The sequence below is a fragment of the Dermacentor andersoni genome, chromosome 1 (assembly GCF_023375885.2).
Source record: "Dermacentor andersoni chromosome 1, qqDerAnde1_hic_scaffold, whole genome shotgun sequence".
Lineage (NCBI taxonomy): Eukaryota > Metazoa > Arthropoda > Arachnida > Ixodida > Ixodidae > Dermacentor > Dermacentor andersoni.
Window position 1 is genome coordinate 13,556,788 of NC_092814.1, and position 17,889 is coordinate 13,574,676.

The window sequence follows — 17,889 nt, forward strand, 5'->3', positions numbered from 1 at the left end:
CACCTGCTTAAACCACAGTTAACCAAATCTTTTCCACTGAAGCTTGATAGACACACCGAAGTCACCCTGGCACGACTCAGAATAGGACACACTTATGGCACACACAAATACCTCTTGATGGTAACTGACCCACCGACATGCACACGCTGCGGTGAGAACCTAACCGTCCTACATGTCCTCATTCATCGTCCTGAACTTCGCCGAGACCGATTGGCTCATTTTAGGGAACTCTACTCACACCATATACCCCCCCATCCCTTGATGTTCTTATCAGAGGATGCACTTTTTAACGTTAAAAGAGTGCTCAATTATCTTGCGCAAGTTAACTTTCTCGACATCATCTCATACCATCCTAACCTTGTGGGAGATATGGGGTTCTCCTCCGTACTCTTGGGACAAAGGAACGACAACACAGTAGTGCAAACAATCACAAGGGCATTTATTGCACCTTTCATAGATCAATGCCTGCTAGCCGAGTTGCTATCCGCAAAACATGCCGATGGGCGCGCGACAAATCTAGAAGTCCGACTTACCGCGACCTGATAGCGAGCGAATATGTTCGCCCCATGCTGGATCCCAACGCCTGGTCGTTCGCGCGTGTTGTCACGCGAACGGTGTCCAAGGCGGCCATGCGAGACGGTCTCGCAGAAGCATGGTCGGCGCACGCGCGGTACGGCACGTCCGTCCCGCTTGCTTCCCGAACCCCAAAAAGAGGCAGCGCCCTCCGCTCCCGCACCCAAGTAACCCCGCCGGTAGCAGCGCAACACTCGCGCCATCTCTCGCGCTGCGCTTCAACCACTCCGACCGCCGCGGGCGCCAGGCCACGCGAGCCATGCAGGAAAACCAACATATCAGGGGACGCGTGAGGGTCGCGCATCCCCACAACCTTCAGATTGTGCCTCACAGGTGAGGTACAATCTGATGCACAAAAGTATGTCTGAGCTCTTGCACTTCTTGCGTAAGCAAGAATTGTACAGCAAGGGACTCGAACAATCCAGAATAATTTAAAGTGTGTGCCTGTAGCAAATGCATTTAAGTCCTTATATTTATCTTGGTAATTAGTTTAGAATGCATCCACTAGTATTTAAAGATATATCTTACGTGTAGGCCTCTATACAGCCTTTATTTTAAATCATAGTCCTAAACTCACAATTTTACTAAACCATAACGCATGTCCTGGCGCTCTTTGGCCTTAGATGCCCCTGCGCCAATAAACATCAATCATCAAGACTTGAGAAGGCAAGCAAGCCCTACCACTACACGACAGTGGTTGTGGGGAAACTGGATAAACTTAAGTTCAAGGTATGGTACAGTATGTTGCTGCTATTTCTGAAAAATAAACACTATGCAAATATGTCAAGCGGACAAACTATGCAGGGCATGCAGAAACAGAGCCACATTAATTAAAGCGCACCGCAGGGTCTAGGCGACCCTATGACACTACGGAAGTGGTCGACCGTCAAATCAACACTTCTGTTCCCGCAGCGGTAGGTTTGCAGCTATGGCATTACTAGAGGTAGCGGATTTGATCCCAACTGCAGCTGCCACATTTTGATGGGGGCGAAATAGAAAATGCACATGTACTTAGATTTTAGGACACGTTAAAGAACATCAGGTTGTCAAAATTAATCCAGAGTCCGCCACTACAGCATGCCTCATAATCCGATTGTGGTTTTGGCACGTACAGCCCCATAATCCAATTCAATTTTAATACTTCTGCCCCGGTGGGATGTGCCATGTGAGGCAATGACAATGCTCAACCCTCCCAGAGGTTATGAAATATGACGCACAACAATGCCTCAAGCAAACACCTCTTCTTGTGTGTTCTGTGTACTACGCAGACTAACAACAGTGGTGGACGCAAGGTAATGGGTCTGCATAACTTTTCTCTCACAGCTCACGCACATGCACGAGGGTGAGGCAAACACGGTGTATCTCTCGCATGTCTGAGCTTTTGACAAAACAAAATGTGCAAGATTTGCGCATGCTCCTTGTAGTTGCTAACTGTCATTCCTCGCAAGGCGTTTGTACATGTGGTCTGGGCTTAAATTTCGCTTGATTCAAGGCAAATTTAATCTTCAAAACTAATCAAAATTAGCGATACCTGACGGCTCAGACACCAATAAGTCGTGTGCCCAAAGTTTCATTCCTACATGGGCGGGCACAGCTGAGCGTGACTAGAGGTCATGCTTCTCTGACAGTGCACAGTTCTTATTGGAATTCGAAACGCAGATTTTCGCTTACTTCAGTCTGTTTAGCTAACTGTGTTAATATAGACTATCGGGTGTTATAAACAAGTAGCTGGCACTTTCGAGGCAGTAAGGGCACTGTCAAAACTTGCTGTGCTGACGTAGTACTGTCTGTCAAGTGATGGCCACTGTAGTGGTCGTAGCCCACCATAAAGTATTTCTATGCTTGCGCTCTCGCTTAGCATTGTGCAATAATGCTGTGTAATGCGGCGGAGTTCAGTCGGGCATCACTAAAGTTCCCCTCGGCCCTCGCTGCCCTCTCACTGCTCTCGAAAGTGACTCACCGTTCAGGTGGCACACGCTTTGTATGACTCGGATCTGGAGCATCTTGCAATCCCATTTGGAGGACGGAATCAACTATCCAAATTTACCATTAGTCACTTTGTTCAGATGGCACTTATCCAAGCAGGAGCGCCAAGTTCCATCCTTCTTTTTAACAAACACCACCTGGTATGCCAAATGACTTGGAAGAAGGCTCAATGATGCTTTCATTGAGGGTCTTGTTCACTCCAGTTTGAATTGCTTGGCGTTCTGACAGAGATACTCAATATTCAGTGAATAGAGTAGCATTGCCACACGATGCGCATGATGCTTTACAATAAGTGCCTGACTTACGGGGTGGTTGCCAAAATTGAAAACATGAAGACTAAACATGGCAGAGGTTTTCAGTCTGCACAGATGAGTCAGTCACTAAGATGGAAATTAGAAATAATGTTAGTTTGGGCATGTTGGTATTTTATTTTAGCTTTTAGTGCACAAAAGACGCAGGGACAATTTAGACAGACGTAGACGAAGCACTCGCTTCCAGCAATCATGTATTTTCACAAGCATCACACATATATTGGCAACTCCAGAATCTGGGTCTTGTGCTGGCAACACTTTTTAAATAAGATGACTACAACATCTAAGTTCATGACATCTAAGTTAATACTGGGCTCAAGTTTCTCGTTTGTGAAGTAGAATTGAGGTGTTTCGTCAAAGCCGAAAGGATCCTTGCTGTTGATTACTTTCGTTTGATCGGCATCATGTATTTCATCAATAAAAACAGCTGAAATCGTTGTGCTGTGCGTGCAAACGTCTGGCCTGCTTAGCAAGCCACATCCATGTTCTTTAAAACATTTGTTTTTCGGGGTGCACCTTTTTTTTTTATAGTAGTTAGCTGATCCGTGTGATAAGGTAGTCTGCGTTTGATGACTGGTGCTTGTTCGTGCTCGCATTACGGAGTGTTCGAGATAGGGCCTGGGCTTGGGAATACTGCAGACACTCGCTGCCCATGGGAATTCTGAAAGCCCAGTGAAACTTGAGGAGTAAATAACCAATCAGACCAAGTTGCGTTTCTTCTGGTAAGCTTCCAGAATTTAGCTAGGGTTTTCTTTTGAGCAATGTCACTTGTATTAGTGTAAATGCATAACTTAGAGACGATTCGGACCAGTTGCAATGGAGTTTGGCTGTGTGCACAATGTCAGAAAGCAAGCTAGCATCGCTGTTACCAGGCCGAATGTTCCAAATCTGGAACGACCGCTGTTTGCAGTTGCTTCTAAATTTCCAGCGAAAAAACTGACCATTCACCACACTGAATGAGAAAACAGGATCTTCTGCTTACACAGCTAAACTAAAGCAATAATAATAAATAATAATAATATAATAAAAATAAAACAATATGTCGCCTCAGGGCATACTGGCGCCTGCATACAAAAGTAAATTAGCGAGAATATTCCTGCTGCTTAAGAGGGGACGTGGCTTTGAAAATCAACTTCCTTATTTTTTCATGGATTTTGATGAAAATTAGCACAAATGTTTAGAATGTCTCCCTGATGCTTCAATAAAAGTTTCAGAGTGATATCTTGAGAACATTTTATTCTGTTTTATTGAGCAGAATTTTTTTTCCTCTTACTTTCTGGAGAGCCTGGGGAAATTAAAAAACGTTATAGAAGGCTTGTTAAGTATCGACTGCATAGCTAAATGCGTGCTGAAGGCCGTGACATTCTTGCTCTCTTTTTTTTTTTTGAAACAAAAATTTTTTGGAGTGTCATATTTTATGTTACCTTCACATCAAGGACACTTTCAGGATAGACGAATAGCCATATCGTAAACGTACAAAGGGCCAAGATAAGAAAGCAAGAATGTCACGACCTGCACTGCAGCCCAAGGAACGTGACAGAAAAAAACAGTCAAAGTATGTTAAACGGTAACAAAGAAATCAACTCCAGAAACTGAGCAAAAAGGCAGAAAAACGGCTCTCGAGGTTTCACCTTCTCTTCAGTTCTCTGAAAGGCACCAAATTTGTGGTCTTTGTGGTGTTTTGTGATGTGGGGCTTCTTGTGCATGTGACCTCTGGTCCGGTGTGCCTCCCCCCCCCCTTTTTTTTTTCTTGTAGGGCATTCTTTGCTGCTGCTGCTGCTCTACAAAGAGCATGATGCCTAGGTTTCAAACCAAGTGACGTGCAGAATTCTATGTGGGCATGAATATAGTTCCAGTGTACATTCAGGCAGCCTGTACCCGCAGGCTGCCCGATTGATAGCAATCTACAGTACAATCAGTGAGGCTTTTTTGGGGGAGGTAGAATTGACCATGTTACTGAATAAAGGCTCTGATTATCAGCAGCCTCCCAAGTCATCTTTACTTGACAATGGCGGTAGAACTTAGGATCAGAGAGCCAGTTATAGATATGCAGCTGCTAGGTGCTTTTCAGAATTTTACTTTTGTATGATGCCTCGACACTTCTGCAGCCAGGTGTCGCTGCCAGCCCAATGGGTCCAGTGAACAGAGCTCATGATGAGGTTCACTTTATGAAGGGGTGGTATGATAGATAGTGTTACGAGCTATCGTGACAATATGATAATAGAGTGAACGTGCAATATCCTTGGTTGCGGGTCCGAGGTGCCGATTCGCGAAATGCTTAGTCGCGGACTTGAGGAGTCGACCCTCGATGCGCTTATTCGCACAGCCCGAGGTGCCAACGCGCTAAATTCCTAGTCGCGGGGTCGAGGAGTCGATCCTCGATGCGCTTATTCGCGCAGTCCAAGCTGCCGACGCGCGAAATTCCTAGTCGCGGGCTCAAGGAGTCTACACTCGACGCCCAGTCCGACGTGCTGACGCACGAAATTCCTAGCCGCGGGCTACAGAAGTCTACACTCGATGCGCTTATTCGCGCAGTCGGAGGCGCCGATGCACAAACTGCTTAGGTGAGGGTCCGAGAAGTCCGCGCGCGATGTGCATGATCGCCGAGTCGGAGACTCCCTATGCGCGATATGTTTAGCCGCGTGTCCGAGGATTGCGTGTGCTATGTGCTTCGAATTCCAAAACACCGAGTGCAGAAAGGCTTAGCCGCATGCCCGAGGATTACGCGCGTGAATCTTGGTCGCGAAGTCCGTGTCGCCGATGCTCGGAATGCTTAGCCGCAACTCTGAAACGTCCACAAGCGTAGGGATCGGCCACGCTTCTGCGATGTCCGCGTAGCGCCCGTTTTGACATGGCGAGATTACGGCGAGTGGAGACGTCCAGAATCTCGAGGTGCAAAGAGCCGAGCAGACGACGCGAGCGCCAGACCAATGGCGAACCGCGCTGGAGTCACGTGGCGGGCACGGCCAATCGCAGACTCCGGCACGACCTTCAATCATTTGCTTTTTGTGCTCTTGTTTCTGTATGGAGGAGGCCGCTGAAGCAGCAAATTTAAAGACGGAGAAATGCGCTTTCCAACGAGACCAAGATGGCGGCGCTCGGTCGAGCCATTAGGGTGGCTAGAAGGGGAGGTGTGAATACCGGCGGCGCTTTCCTTCGGGCGCGCGTGGCCCCCTTGCGCACCGATGCCACCAGGGGGAACGTGGCGCTGCTGCTCGCGGCGTGGTATTACCGTATTACAGCGTGGTACTTCCGCGCTGGCCTGCGCCCTCCGCTGTCAGTTGGTCTCGTCGCCTGTTTTGGAGTGTTCCTCCCGTCATTCGAGGGCGAGATGCTGTGGACCACCAAAGTTATGTTGAGCACCGCAGCGACGCACGGCTAGTTTATTACATTGCAGGTTATGTGGCGATCGAGAAGGCGTGTTTTGCCCACACATTGTGAAGACTGCGAAGCACCATAAAGGCAATATCCCCAGAGTACAGTGGCTGTACCCAGAGCCACTGTACCCAGAGAGCTTCCACCAGAGGCATCCAAAGAGTGGGACCTTGAGGGCCTTTTATATCCCTCAGAATCATTCTATAAGCTGGACAATGCCCTTGAAAACAAACTCACTCGTTTATTCAGTGTGACACCCGCCGTGGTTGCTCAGTGGCTATGGTGTTGGGCTGCTGAGCACGAGGTCGTGGGATCGAATCCCGGCCACGGCGGCCGCATTTCGATGTGGGCGAAATGTGAAAACACCCGTGTACTTAGATCTAGGTGCACGTTAAAGAACCCCAGGTGGTCAAAATTTCCGGAGCCCTCCACTACGGCGTGCCTCATAATCAGAAAGTGGTTTTGGCACGTAGAACCCCATAATTTTTAATTCAGTGTAACACGCTAGCATGCCAAAGCTGTGGCTGAGATTTTGCAGTCAATTGGTTAAATGTCAAAGATTGGTTGCTTTAGACCGTTCTGCTACCCTGACAGCCTCACTTATACGTTTTTATTGCCTCACAAGGATTCACTTTTTGCTTAAAGGTGTCAATCAGCAGAGCAGTGAGAAGAAACAGAAAACACTGAAACCTTGTGTGTTGTAAATTTTTTTGCTCACTTGTAAATAAACGATTTCATGACCAGATCTGTTGCTTCACTGTCTGCAATCATAGTAAATTGCTTATATGAGCGTCAAAATGACATGCTACAGGTCTGCAAGAGCAGACAAAAAGTGGTTTGTAAATACGTCCACACTTTATCAGGTAATGTCTGCAGTTTACAGGTCTTACAGTATGCATAGGGTGATTGACTGCTGATCTCGAGGACGACGGTCGCATTTTCAGGGAGGCGATATGCAAGGCGCCTGTGTGCCGTATGATGTCAGTGCACGTTAAAGAAACCGAAGTGGTCGAAATTATTTCGAAGCCCCCCCGGCCGGCCACTAGCCCCTAACACCCAAAGCCAGCTCACGAAATGCGCACATACAAAACGCGTTTGAATCTCGATACAGTGCGAACTGGGCCCGTAAAATTTCACAGGAGTAATGATGTGGGCTGACATAACATTGTTTTCATGATAAAGATTCATTCTTTGACGCTCGCAGAAAGCGCGCGATACCCGAAACGGGCTCACTTTCACTTCGGTGGTAGAGATGCAGCCGACGCGAGGCTGGCGAGGCGCTCATTTCGGCTGCGTGCTTACCCCGCCTTGGTCAACAGCGCCGCCCCGCGGCATCGGTGCGCTGTGGGGTCACGTTTGCGCCGCCGGTATTCACACCTCCCCTTCTAGCCACCCTAGCGCCGTTCCGGAGATATTGTGGCTTGAAAAACGCTGTTCATTCTTGATTTCCGCGAGATTTGTCGCCACCTTGGCTGATAAAACAAATTCTTTAGAGTACTTCCAAGTGGTTTCAAGTGATTATATTTGGGTATCAGATAGAAAAAGGGTCATAGAAACTGAAAATGTGATTTTCGAAAAATCTATTTTTTTGCAATTTTTCGCAATGCGAAACCCGCGTCCCCCCTTACGGCATTAATAACACTAACGCTGTGGCAGAAAACTGAACTAACCAGACCGAATGAAACTTAAGCATTCATCACTAATTTATTGATGTGCCTGCCTAAATAAAGTTAACACTCCACGATTTGAAACGCCAGTAACGTATATAAAATACCGTATATAAAAAGAAAGCAATGGTCTGCTCGCCAGGAATAAAGAAGTCATCCCGAGTGAAATGCTTCAAACAAACCACCATAGTCATCTTTTCCTAATCCACGTAGCCCACCGTTACACATCGTCTGCTACTTTCAGGAAACAATAAAATGGTGAATTGCTGTCTTAACACAGCAATGACACACCTATATTGGTATACTGCAAAATTCTTTCAACATTGTTTATGTGTGTGTGTGGTGACATCATGACGATTTGAGAACTTCAAGGCAGCATTGCAGTGCGCGTTGTAATGTGAGGACCTGCGGCTGAACCTAAATCGGCTGGTTCTTGGCGTGGCCAATAGGGGGCGAGCATTTAGTAGGAGTCAAGAATTGGAGGATTGGTGGAAGAAAAGTAGGAAAACGACAAAAGACGGAGACGTACAGAAGCACAGTTCGCAATAGGGGATCAGAAAATTTGGGCGTGGTAGTTCATAGTGTTTTTTTTTTTCTTTTTTCATTGTTTAACCTAGGCAGGACATTACACTCTAAGAACAGTTTACACCCTCTGGAGTGCCCCTTCTGCCACACAACAATAATCGTCATCTGCCTTGATGCGTTTCCTTTCTTTAACGCTGCGAGCCCAGTACTTTCCAGTAACGAATGGCATGCGTGTTATCAGCATGATAGCATTGCCTGTTTCCTTTCTTTAATGCTGCGAGCCCGGTACTTTCCAGTAACGAACGGCACACGCATTATCAGCATGATAGCATTGCCTGTTTCCTTTCTTTAACGCTGCGAGGCCGGTACTTTCCAGTAATGAACGGCACGCACGTTATCAGCATGATAGCATTGCCGACAGGCAATGCTATCATGCTGATAACCACTGTTTGAGTGCCCCGTTCCAAAGGGGACGCTCATAACATCCATCAATCCATCACGAATACAGGAGACACACAACCGTTGTGTTAGCGCATTTGTACAATTTGATAAATCATGACGTGAAGCATGTAAAATTTGAAAGCAATAATTTGATTGGGGGACGAGTGTGTTAGTCAGGGTGTCTACCAACTGGGAATTCTCAGGGATTTTGAGTAGTCTGGAAAAACTCAGGAAATTTGTGCCTCTATCAGGGAAAAATAGCTGTAATTTTATTGAAAGGGTTGAAAGTCGCGGTAATGTGCTGGCTCGAGTAGCAGACAGGAATCGTAATGAATCGTCTTTGACGCCCTGTCATCGGCTGCAGGAGTTGCCAGTGCACAGTCAACGACCGACTTTCCGGATGCCCAATAATTTGGACGGCTTCGCGGCACCACCACGTACCCCATAGAGTCAACGTATGAGAACGTCTGAAATTTCGGACGCAAGAACCCTTCGCCGTCCGATTTCCCGGACTTTTTGCCGTTACCACAGGTCCGAAACGGCATTAATGAAAGCCACCGTCGGTGCCATTGTGATTACCTCACCGCCTCGAACCGGCACTCACATGCAGATCCACTAGCAGCCGTGGCCACCACTGCGGCAACGCTGGACCTAGCTGCTTCGACGTTCGCTATTAAGCTTCTTGCCGTTAGGTGCCGTGTTTTCAATTTTAGAGAATTCGCTGGTGTCAGCAACTGCACCGACTCCACCTTCGTGGTCCTCCAGATTGGCTTAGAAGCTTGAAAAGCACAGTGTGTTGCCAGTTTCTGAAAGTCAGCTTCGCCTCTCTACGTAAATGTTACTTGGTGAAGCATACGCAAAAGTATTGCAGTGAAGCATAACAAGCGTGGGAAGGGGCTATTGCCACGGGACCAGTATGTATTCCTTAATTAAACAAGTGTGCACCCGGTATCTCCTGTCACAGTACGAGCACCAATATGCCTAATATGTGTACTGACAGGCCTTCAGAGCGTTTTCGAACCCGCCTGTCGTGATTTGAGCCCTTTAGGGCAGTAAATGACATGCATTCATTTTTTCCAACTGGCCGATTTTTCGAATGTTTTCGCGGCTCCTAGAGAGTTCGAAAAATTGGACGTGAACTGTGCAACTAACCAAGAAGATGCTTCAAATGGTCTGTGGGGGGAAAGAGTGGCAGAAGACAAGAACAGAAAGGACCTACGCATTGAGGAATGAACGAGAAAGGAAGCGTATTGCCGTCGTTTTGAAGGACCTTGAGCTCAAAAAACAGTGTTGGCTGATGCTGAGATGCAGGTGTCTGGTATCCTGTGTTGGCTTCTGGTTTCGGTTTTGGGTCGTTTATGCCGGGGCGCCACTCAGCGCCAAACGCTGTAAGTTGCCTCCTGTTTCCCCTCGCAGAAATAAAAGAGCATTCTTTGTCTGGTCCCTGACTGAAGCAGTCCGGCTCTTTCTTGCGGCGCTGCGTGCCCCGGCCGTTTAGGCCTCATGCCGTACATCCTCCGTCCGGCCGCCCCGTCGAAGCTATAACAAGCTGGCGACGAGGTAAACCACTCACTTTACTTTTTACGTCCCCTTGCTTTTCTACTTCTGCTGCTCTCCTGCTTCCGGCATGCAAGACGCCGCAACTACGTCTCCTCCGTCAATCGCAACTCCTCCGCCCTTGTTTTTGGTGCCCAGCATGGCGTTCGTACCCCCATGCCGCCTTTCCTGCCGCTACCCGGTACTCCTGCGATACCGTGGCTCACGTGGAAACGGTACTTTTTCACGTTTCTCGAGGCAACCGGAGGCGAGGCACTACAGACGAGAGGAAGAAGGCCATTTTACTGAGTAACTTAGGCTTCGAGGGGCAGCGTCTCTACTACGACCTCCCGTCGCAAACGGACCAAACGGGTACTACGTTCAAAGACATTCTCCGCATTTTCGACCAGCACTACGAAGAAAGCACCAATCCCCTGGTGCACCGCATTATCTTCCGGGACAGGACGCAACTTCCCGGAGAAACCTTTCAGGACTTTGTCACCACGCTACAAAGGCTAGTGCCTGCTTGTGCATTCGGCGCTTGGCATGACGAGTCCCTTCGTGACGAAATCCTCCAAGGCATCGCATCAACAAGAATACGAGAAAGGTTACTCTACGAAGGAGCGTCCCTCACGCTCAAGAAGGCCCAGGAAATTGGACGAACCGTACAGCAAGTTCAAAGAACTTCAAGTCTTTAACAGGTCATCTGTTCAGCGCGTCTCGACGCAACGCCAAGATGGCGTCGACAGCCATCACCTTCCCCGCCCGGGCGCGCAAGATGGCGGTTCCCGCCACCCTTCTCCCTCGACCCGGCGGCTTCAAGATGGCGCTCGGCGGCATGGCAGAAAGTCGCGACCTGGGGAGGCCGGCCAACATCGCGCGCGTCCCAAACTCCGCGAAGCCAGCCGGGACGTCGCGGGCCATTGCTACCGATGTGGTTCACCTCACCACATCGCATCTGATCCAGGCTGTCCAGCCAAGCACGTTTCCTGCCGTGCGTGCGGAAAAGTAGGACATTTCGCTTCAGTTTGCCGTTCGAGGAACCGAAAGCATCGACAGTCCCCTGCTCATACGCAGCTTGTTTTCACTGCATGCCAACAAGTGTCAGGAGTTCCAGCTGACCTAAGCGTTCAGTTTCCGTCTCTTCCGCATAACGCTCCCTCGGAGTTCGCCCAGCCGTACTCGGGACAATCGGGACTTGTAAAGGACTTCATCCACGACGTTCATCTTCGAGCTTCAATGCAACCAGTCTCGACGAAACTGCGTCCTCAACCTCGGGTTCTCCGTGAGCAAGTCTGCGCTGAAAACGGTATTTCGCCCCTGGAAAACAAAGTTGTCAGTTGTTGAGGCACCACAGCCAATTGACAAGAAGGCGCTGAATTCATTTCTCGGTGTCACGCGATACTACGCTAAACTGATCCCACAGTACGCTGAATCGGTAGAGCCGCTTAGGAAACTGCTAAAGCAAGGACAACCGTTTGTCTGGAATCAGGATACCGAGTATAGCTTCCAGACTATTAAGGAAGTGATTCCTTGCGAATTCGGCTCTTACGCCAAAAGTGTTAAAGGGACCCTGAAACGCTTTTGACGATTTTCTACAAACGTACTGAGTCGTTAGAGTAGGTCCTTCTGATCATTAATTGACACATCTAAGTGCTCCGCGTAAAGTGTGTAATTTATTATAAGGTTTTAAAAATGCACGTCGCTGCTGATCGCAGCACACTGCTCAGCGGAATTTTAAGCCGCCCCTACCCATATGACCGAAATCACCCATATGATGTCAGTGGGGCGAGCTATCCGATTGGCTGACCAGGGCGCGTGATCGATAATTTTTCCAACTTTATGGTAAACAAATGATCTTCGTAATAGTTCGAATGTTAGTTAATTTGTTTTTATAAAAAGAAAGTAAGATAAAGAGAATGCACAAGAACAATTTTTCAGTACACTTAAGCACTTCCGGCACACAGCAAGTGTCGTCTGCTTGTGTTACAACGTACTCCATTTTGACGAGAGCTCTGCGGTCAGAGTCGGTCTCAGTCTTTCCGCGAGCACTATGATTCGACTTTGTTGCCTTGTGGACTGCAAACGTAGCGACTGGCAATATGTCAAGCTGCGACATCGTGTCCCTCTGCAAGGCAGCGTACGAGCAATATTAGAGCAATATTAGCGCTTTGTTTGGCTGTTTATGCGCTGCGCCAACAAGTGTCTGGACCGTGCGACCGATCAGGCCCGCTCACGTACGTCTACACTAAAGTTCCTTCATTAGCTTGAGTTTATGCCTCCAGTCATTCGCCGAAATGACCAGCTTGCCTGTGATTACCGGAATACCAGACACGTTCGGCACTACGACAGAATGCTCGCAACGCACGCTGCTTCGATAGCTCTCGCTTGGGGTCGACGGCCAAGCGACTAGCGGAAAGGTCTCGCGTGGGCGGGGGCGGGCTCCAAAACAACCGGAAGTGGACGATGTGACGTCGCATCGTGACGCGGAACCAGTGAAGGCGGAGCTTAGCCCCGCTCGCTCGGCGAACGAGTTGAGGAGGAAAAGCATGGCTAGGGAGGAGGGTAACTTCTAATCGCTTGTAGCTCCATTAATACGTAACGCTTCGCTTAAATTGTGGTGCGAATGTTCTACTTGAGCTGTACCCTACGCGTCTACAAAATTTGTCCGAACCGTTTCAGGGGCCCTTTAAGACGTATGTGGACCGTCGTCGTGCAACAAAATGCCCTCAATTTCGTCCAGAAGACCTTGTCCGAGTACGTCACTCGAGAACATCCGATCCTAAATACTCAGGAACATTTAAGATTTACCGTAGTGTAGGTTGCAATACTTTCACGCTTGAAAATGGCAAACGATGGAATGCATCCAAACTTGTGAAATGCCCTGCACCACAGCATTTTCTTCGAAAATTTACCGAAAAGAGTCACTCCAGTGACTACCCTTCCCTTGATGATTGTCTCCCACCTTTTCTTCCAGTTACTACTGGTATAGGGGATACATTACGTTTTTTGTAGCGTAATCGTGCAGTACGCACATTACTACGGTGCTGACCGCCATACGAATTGGCCTTTCATGCCAAAAAAAGTTTTTCAACATAGGTTGTTAGCATTCTTACTGGGGGACTATCACAACTTGGAGTGTAAAGTGCTTTTACGCACAATGTTCAATTCACGACAGCCACAGAGCTGCCTCGAGTCAGGCTCAGGGCGAGTGAGCCACCCATCAGTGCTGTCCGAGGGGGCACACAGAGGTTTGCAGTCTACTTTTGTACTCTGTGAACTTTTTTTTTTCATCTGTGATCAGTGTGTGCAAGCTGCATCTCGTCTTCCCAAGACGGGTACTGAAAATCTGCAGAACTGGAGTGCAATCGTGTTCATTTTCAGTCTTCATGTTGTGCGTTTTTCTTAAAATGATGAAGCCAAAGATGTCATTTTCTATTGTGTAAAGATCTCATCACGAAATACGTGTGTTACAGTGCTAACATGTGTTCTTCTGTAACTCGTGACTTACTTTTGTTGCGAGGAGAACGAGTAGCGCATTTTCCTTTCAAGGGAGAGGTGATGTGGTATCCTGTGTTGGCTTCTGGTTTCGGTTTTGGGTCGTTTATACCAGGGCGCCACTCAGCGCCAAACGCTGTAAGTTGCCTCCTGTTTCCCCTCACAGAAATAAAAGAGAATTCTTTGTCTGGTCCCCGACTGAAGCAGTCCGGCTCTTTCTTGCGGCGCTGCGCGCCCCGGCCGTTTAGGCCTCATGCCGTACATCCTCCGTCCGGCCACCCCGTCGAAGCTACAACAGTGTCCCTCATCCAAACCAATATAAACTCTTTAAAGCAGTGAAACACAACACTGACGTGTCGTGCGTGGGCTGAGAGTATGTCAGAACAGTCGAGGTTGACTTACGAGCTGTTGAGAGATAATCCCAATTGTGACAAAGTTCGGGCCTTATACCACTGAGCTTGCCATCAGTTGATAGAGATAGCCCATATTCGAAAATATTTGCTTCTGTATGCATCTCCTTTTTATCCGTATTTAGAATGTCCGACTTGATTTGCAATTTTTTTCGAAGACATTTTATTGGCTGTGTATTTTACTAACCTCTCCCTTCTATTCTCTTTTTGAATAACATAAACACTACTCCTTGGTATATTTTATTTTATCATAATCTGTGATGCTTCTGGCTGATGATGGTTGTTAACTGTGTCTTGTTTTTCAGGTGAGCCACATTGAAGCTGTGACCAAGGAAGAGGCTCGGGATTTCGTTGAAGATGACACAACGCATGGCTAAGCCACTCATCTTCAGCCATGGACTAAATTATTTGGTTGTTCATTTCATGAGGGCAGGCTAGTATAAGGTCGGAAAGCTTCTTGTACAGTTCTGTGTTTCAATGTCACCTTCAGTCAGGATTCACAAAACATCACTTCCTTTATGTGCAGTACACCTTTCCTTAATTAAGTACTGCATGACATAAGGTTTTTATGCCTGGCATGGCTCTCGTCTATTTTGTGAAGAGCTGTCGGAGCACACCTATAACTGTGTCGTAGCACTCTTGCATGTAGTGCATTCATAGTGCAGTGATAAAACATAAAAACCATTTGCAGTTTTGCCAAAACCACTGTTTTATAGCTTGTGAAAATAAAATGTCTTATTTCTGATTAGTATTGTAACCCTGGTAAAATTATTTGACACTCACTCATGCCGACATTCATGTGTCATCACTCTGATTGGACTGGGAGTGTATGTGAGCCTGAATAAGTATCTCTCCTCTGGAACCCGCTGTAACCCTCTCGAAACAGCTGCTGGCAGTTGCTGACACAAGTTAATGCTAGCACCGACTTTGCAACATATAGCTTATGCATAGACGAAAGCAACTTTGAATGAAAAAATAGACAATTGTTTCAAGTGATACATTGAACCATTTAGACCATAAGATTCTATCTTTCTACAATATTTAAGTAATAACAGAGCAGTGGCAAGTGCAAAATCATGTTCTACGATTTTAAGAGAAAGAAAAAGAAACTTTGTGCCCTTCCACTCTGTGAAGAAGGATGACTAGCGAAGCTGTGTATGTGGGCTCCTTAATGGCGAACTGCACCTCCGCCGTGGGTCGGCCCGGCATTTCACTGTCTTCAGGATCAGGCCACGTATGGGGAGTGCTTAACGGCTGCTTCACCTCTGCCGCGGGTCGGCCCGGTATTGCACTATCTTCAGGATCGGCCCACGTATAGGGAGTGCGTAACACATGCTTCACCTCCGCCAGGAGTCGGCCCGACATTTCGCTGTCTTTGGGATCGGCTCACATGGGAAATGTTAAATACCTGTTTCACTTCCGCCGCGGGTCGGCCCGGTATCGTACTACCTTCGGGATCGGCCCACGTATAGGGAGTGCTTAACGCCTGTTTCACCTCCGCCCCGGGTCGGCCCGGTATTGCACTATCTTCGGTATCAGCCCATATCTATAGGGAGTGCGTAACACATGCTTCACCTCCGCCGCGGGTCGGCGCGGCATGGCACTATCTTCGGGATCAGCCCACGTATAGGGAGTGCATAACGCATGCTTCACCTCCGCTGTGGGTCGGCCCGGCATGGCACACTACCTTCAAGATTTTCCCACGTATGGGGAGTGCTTAGCGCCTGCTTCATCTCAACTGCGGGTCGGCCTGGTATTGCACTATCTTCGTGATCGGCCCACGTACCTAACACATGCTCCATCTCCACCGCGCGTCGGCCCGGCATGGCACACTATCTTTAGGATCGGCCCACGTATGGGGATCATGCTTAACGTCTGCTTCACCTCTGCCGCGGGTCGGCCCGGAATGGCACACTATCTTTGGGATCGGCTCATGTATGGGAAGTGTTTAACGCCTGCTTCACTTTCGCCGCGGGTCGGCCTGGTATATTACTACCTTTGGGATCGGCCCATGAATGGGGAGTGCTTAAAGACACTGAAACGATTTGAGCTATTTTGTACAAATGTACCAAGTCGTTAGAGTAGGTCCTTCTGATCATTAATTGATGCAGCCAAGTGCTCCACGCTAAGTGCTATGTACTCAGAGGAGTCAGGGCACCTCAATTAGAAACAGTAATGAACAGGATACAGAAACTCCTATAACTAGCGATGAGGTCAGAAGGGCCTTGCAAGACATTAAACGAGGAATAGCAGCCGGAGAAGATGGAATAACAGTCGATTTAATCAAAGATGGAGGAGACATAATGCTTAGAAAACTGGCGGCTCTGTACGAAATGTCTATCGACTGCAAGGGTCCCAGAAAACTTGCAGAATGCAAACATTATACTAATCCACAAAACGGGAGACGTTAAAGAATTGAAAAATTACAGGCTCATTAGCTTACTCTCAGTATTATGTTAAGTATTTATCAAAATAATCTCCAGTAGAATAAGGGCAACATTGGACTTTAGTCAACCAAGGGAACAGGCTGGCTTCAGGAAGGGATACTCTACAATGGATCGCATCCATGTCATTAATCAGGTCATAGAGAAATCCGCAGAGTATAAGCCTCTCCATATTGCTTTCATAGATACGAAAAGGCATTTGATTTAGTAGAGATACCAACAGTCATAGTGGCATTACGTAATCAAGGAGTACAGAACGCTTACATAAATACCTTGGAAAACATCTACAGCTACCTTAATTCTACACAAGAAAAGCAGAAAGATACCTATAAGGAAGAGTCAGACACGGAGACAATCTCTCCAATGCTATTCACTGCGTGCTTCGAAGAAGTATTCAAGCTATTAAACTGGGAAGGCTTGGGAGTAAAGGTCGACGGCGAATATCTCGGCAACCTTCGGTTTGCCGATGACATTGTTCTATTCAGCAACAATGCAGACGAGTTGCAACAAATGATTGAGGACCTTAACAGAGAGAGTGTAAGAGTGGGGTTGAAGAATAAGATAATGATGAATAGCCGAGCAAAGCAACAAGAGTTCGGGATCGCCAGTCAGCCTCTGGAGCCTGTAAAGGAGTACATTTACCTAGGTAAACTAATCACAGGGAGCCCTGATCATGAGAAGGAAATTCATAGAAGAATAAAAATGGGTTGGACAGCATATGGCAGACATTGTCGGCTCCTGACTGGAAGCTTACCATTATCATTGAAAAGGAAGGTGTACAATCAGTGCATTTTACCAGAGCTGACATATGGGGCAGAGACTTGGAGACTGACAAAGAAGCTTGAGAACAAGTTAAGGACCGTGCAAAGAGCAATAGGAACGAAGATTGCTAGGCATAACATTAAGACAGAAAGAGAGCGGTTAGGATCAGAGAGCAAACGTGTATAGATGATATTCTAATTGACATCAAGAGAAAAAAATGGAGCTGGAAGGTGCATGTAATGCGCAGGTTGGATAAGCGTTGGACCATTAGGGTTACAGAATGGGTACCGAGAGAAGGGAAACTCAATCGAGGACGACAGAAGACTAGGTGGAGCGATGAAATTTAAAAAATTCGCAGGCA

At 47.6% G+C, this 17,889-nt stretch overlaps 1 protein-coding gene across 2 annotated transcripts in view; it reads left to right on the forward strand.

Moving 5' to 3' along the window:
* Positions 1 to 15,070, forward strand: part of SMC3 (structural maintenance of chromosomes 3) — a 606,933-nt gene extending 591,863 nt beyond the window's left edge. For both annotated transcript variants that reach the window (XM_072286062.1, XM_072286063.1), the window contains one exon: positions 14,628 to 15,070. In XM_072286062.1, the coding sequence (XP_072142163.1) occupies positions 14,628 to 14,699 (72 nt within the window). In that variant the 3' untranslated portion in view covers positions 14,700 to 15,070. The remainder of the gene's footprint in view (positions 1 to 14,627) is intronic.
* Positions 15,071 to 17,889: the final 2,819 nt, after the last annotated feature.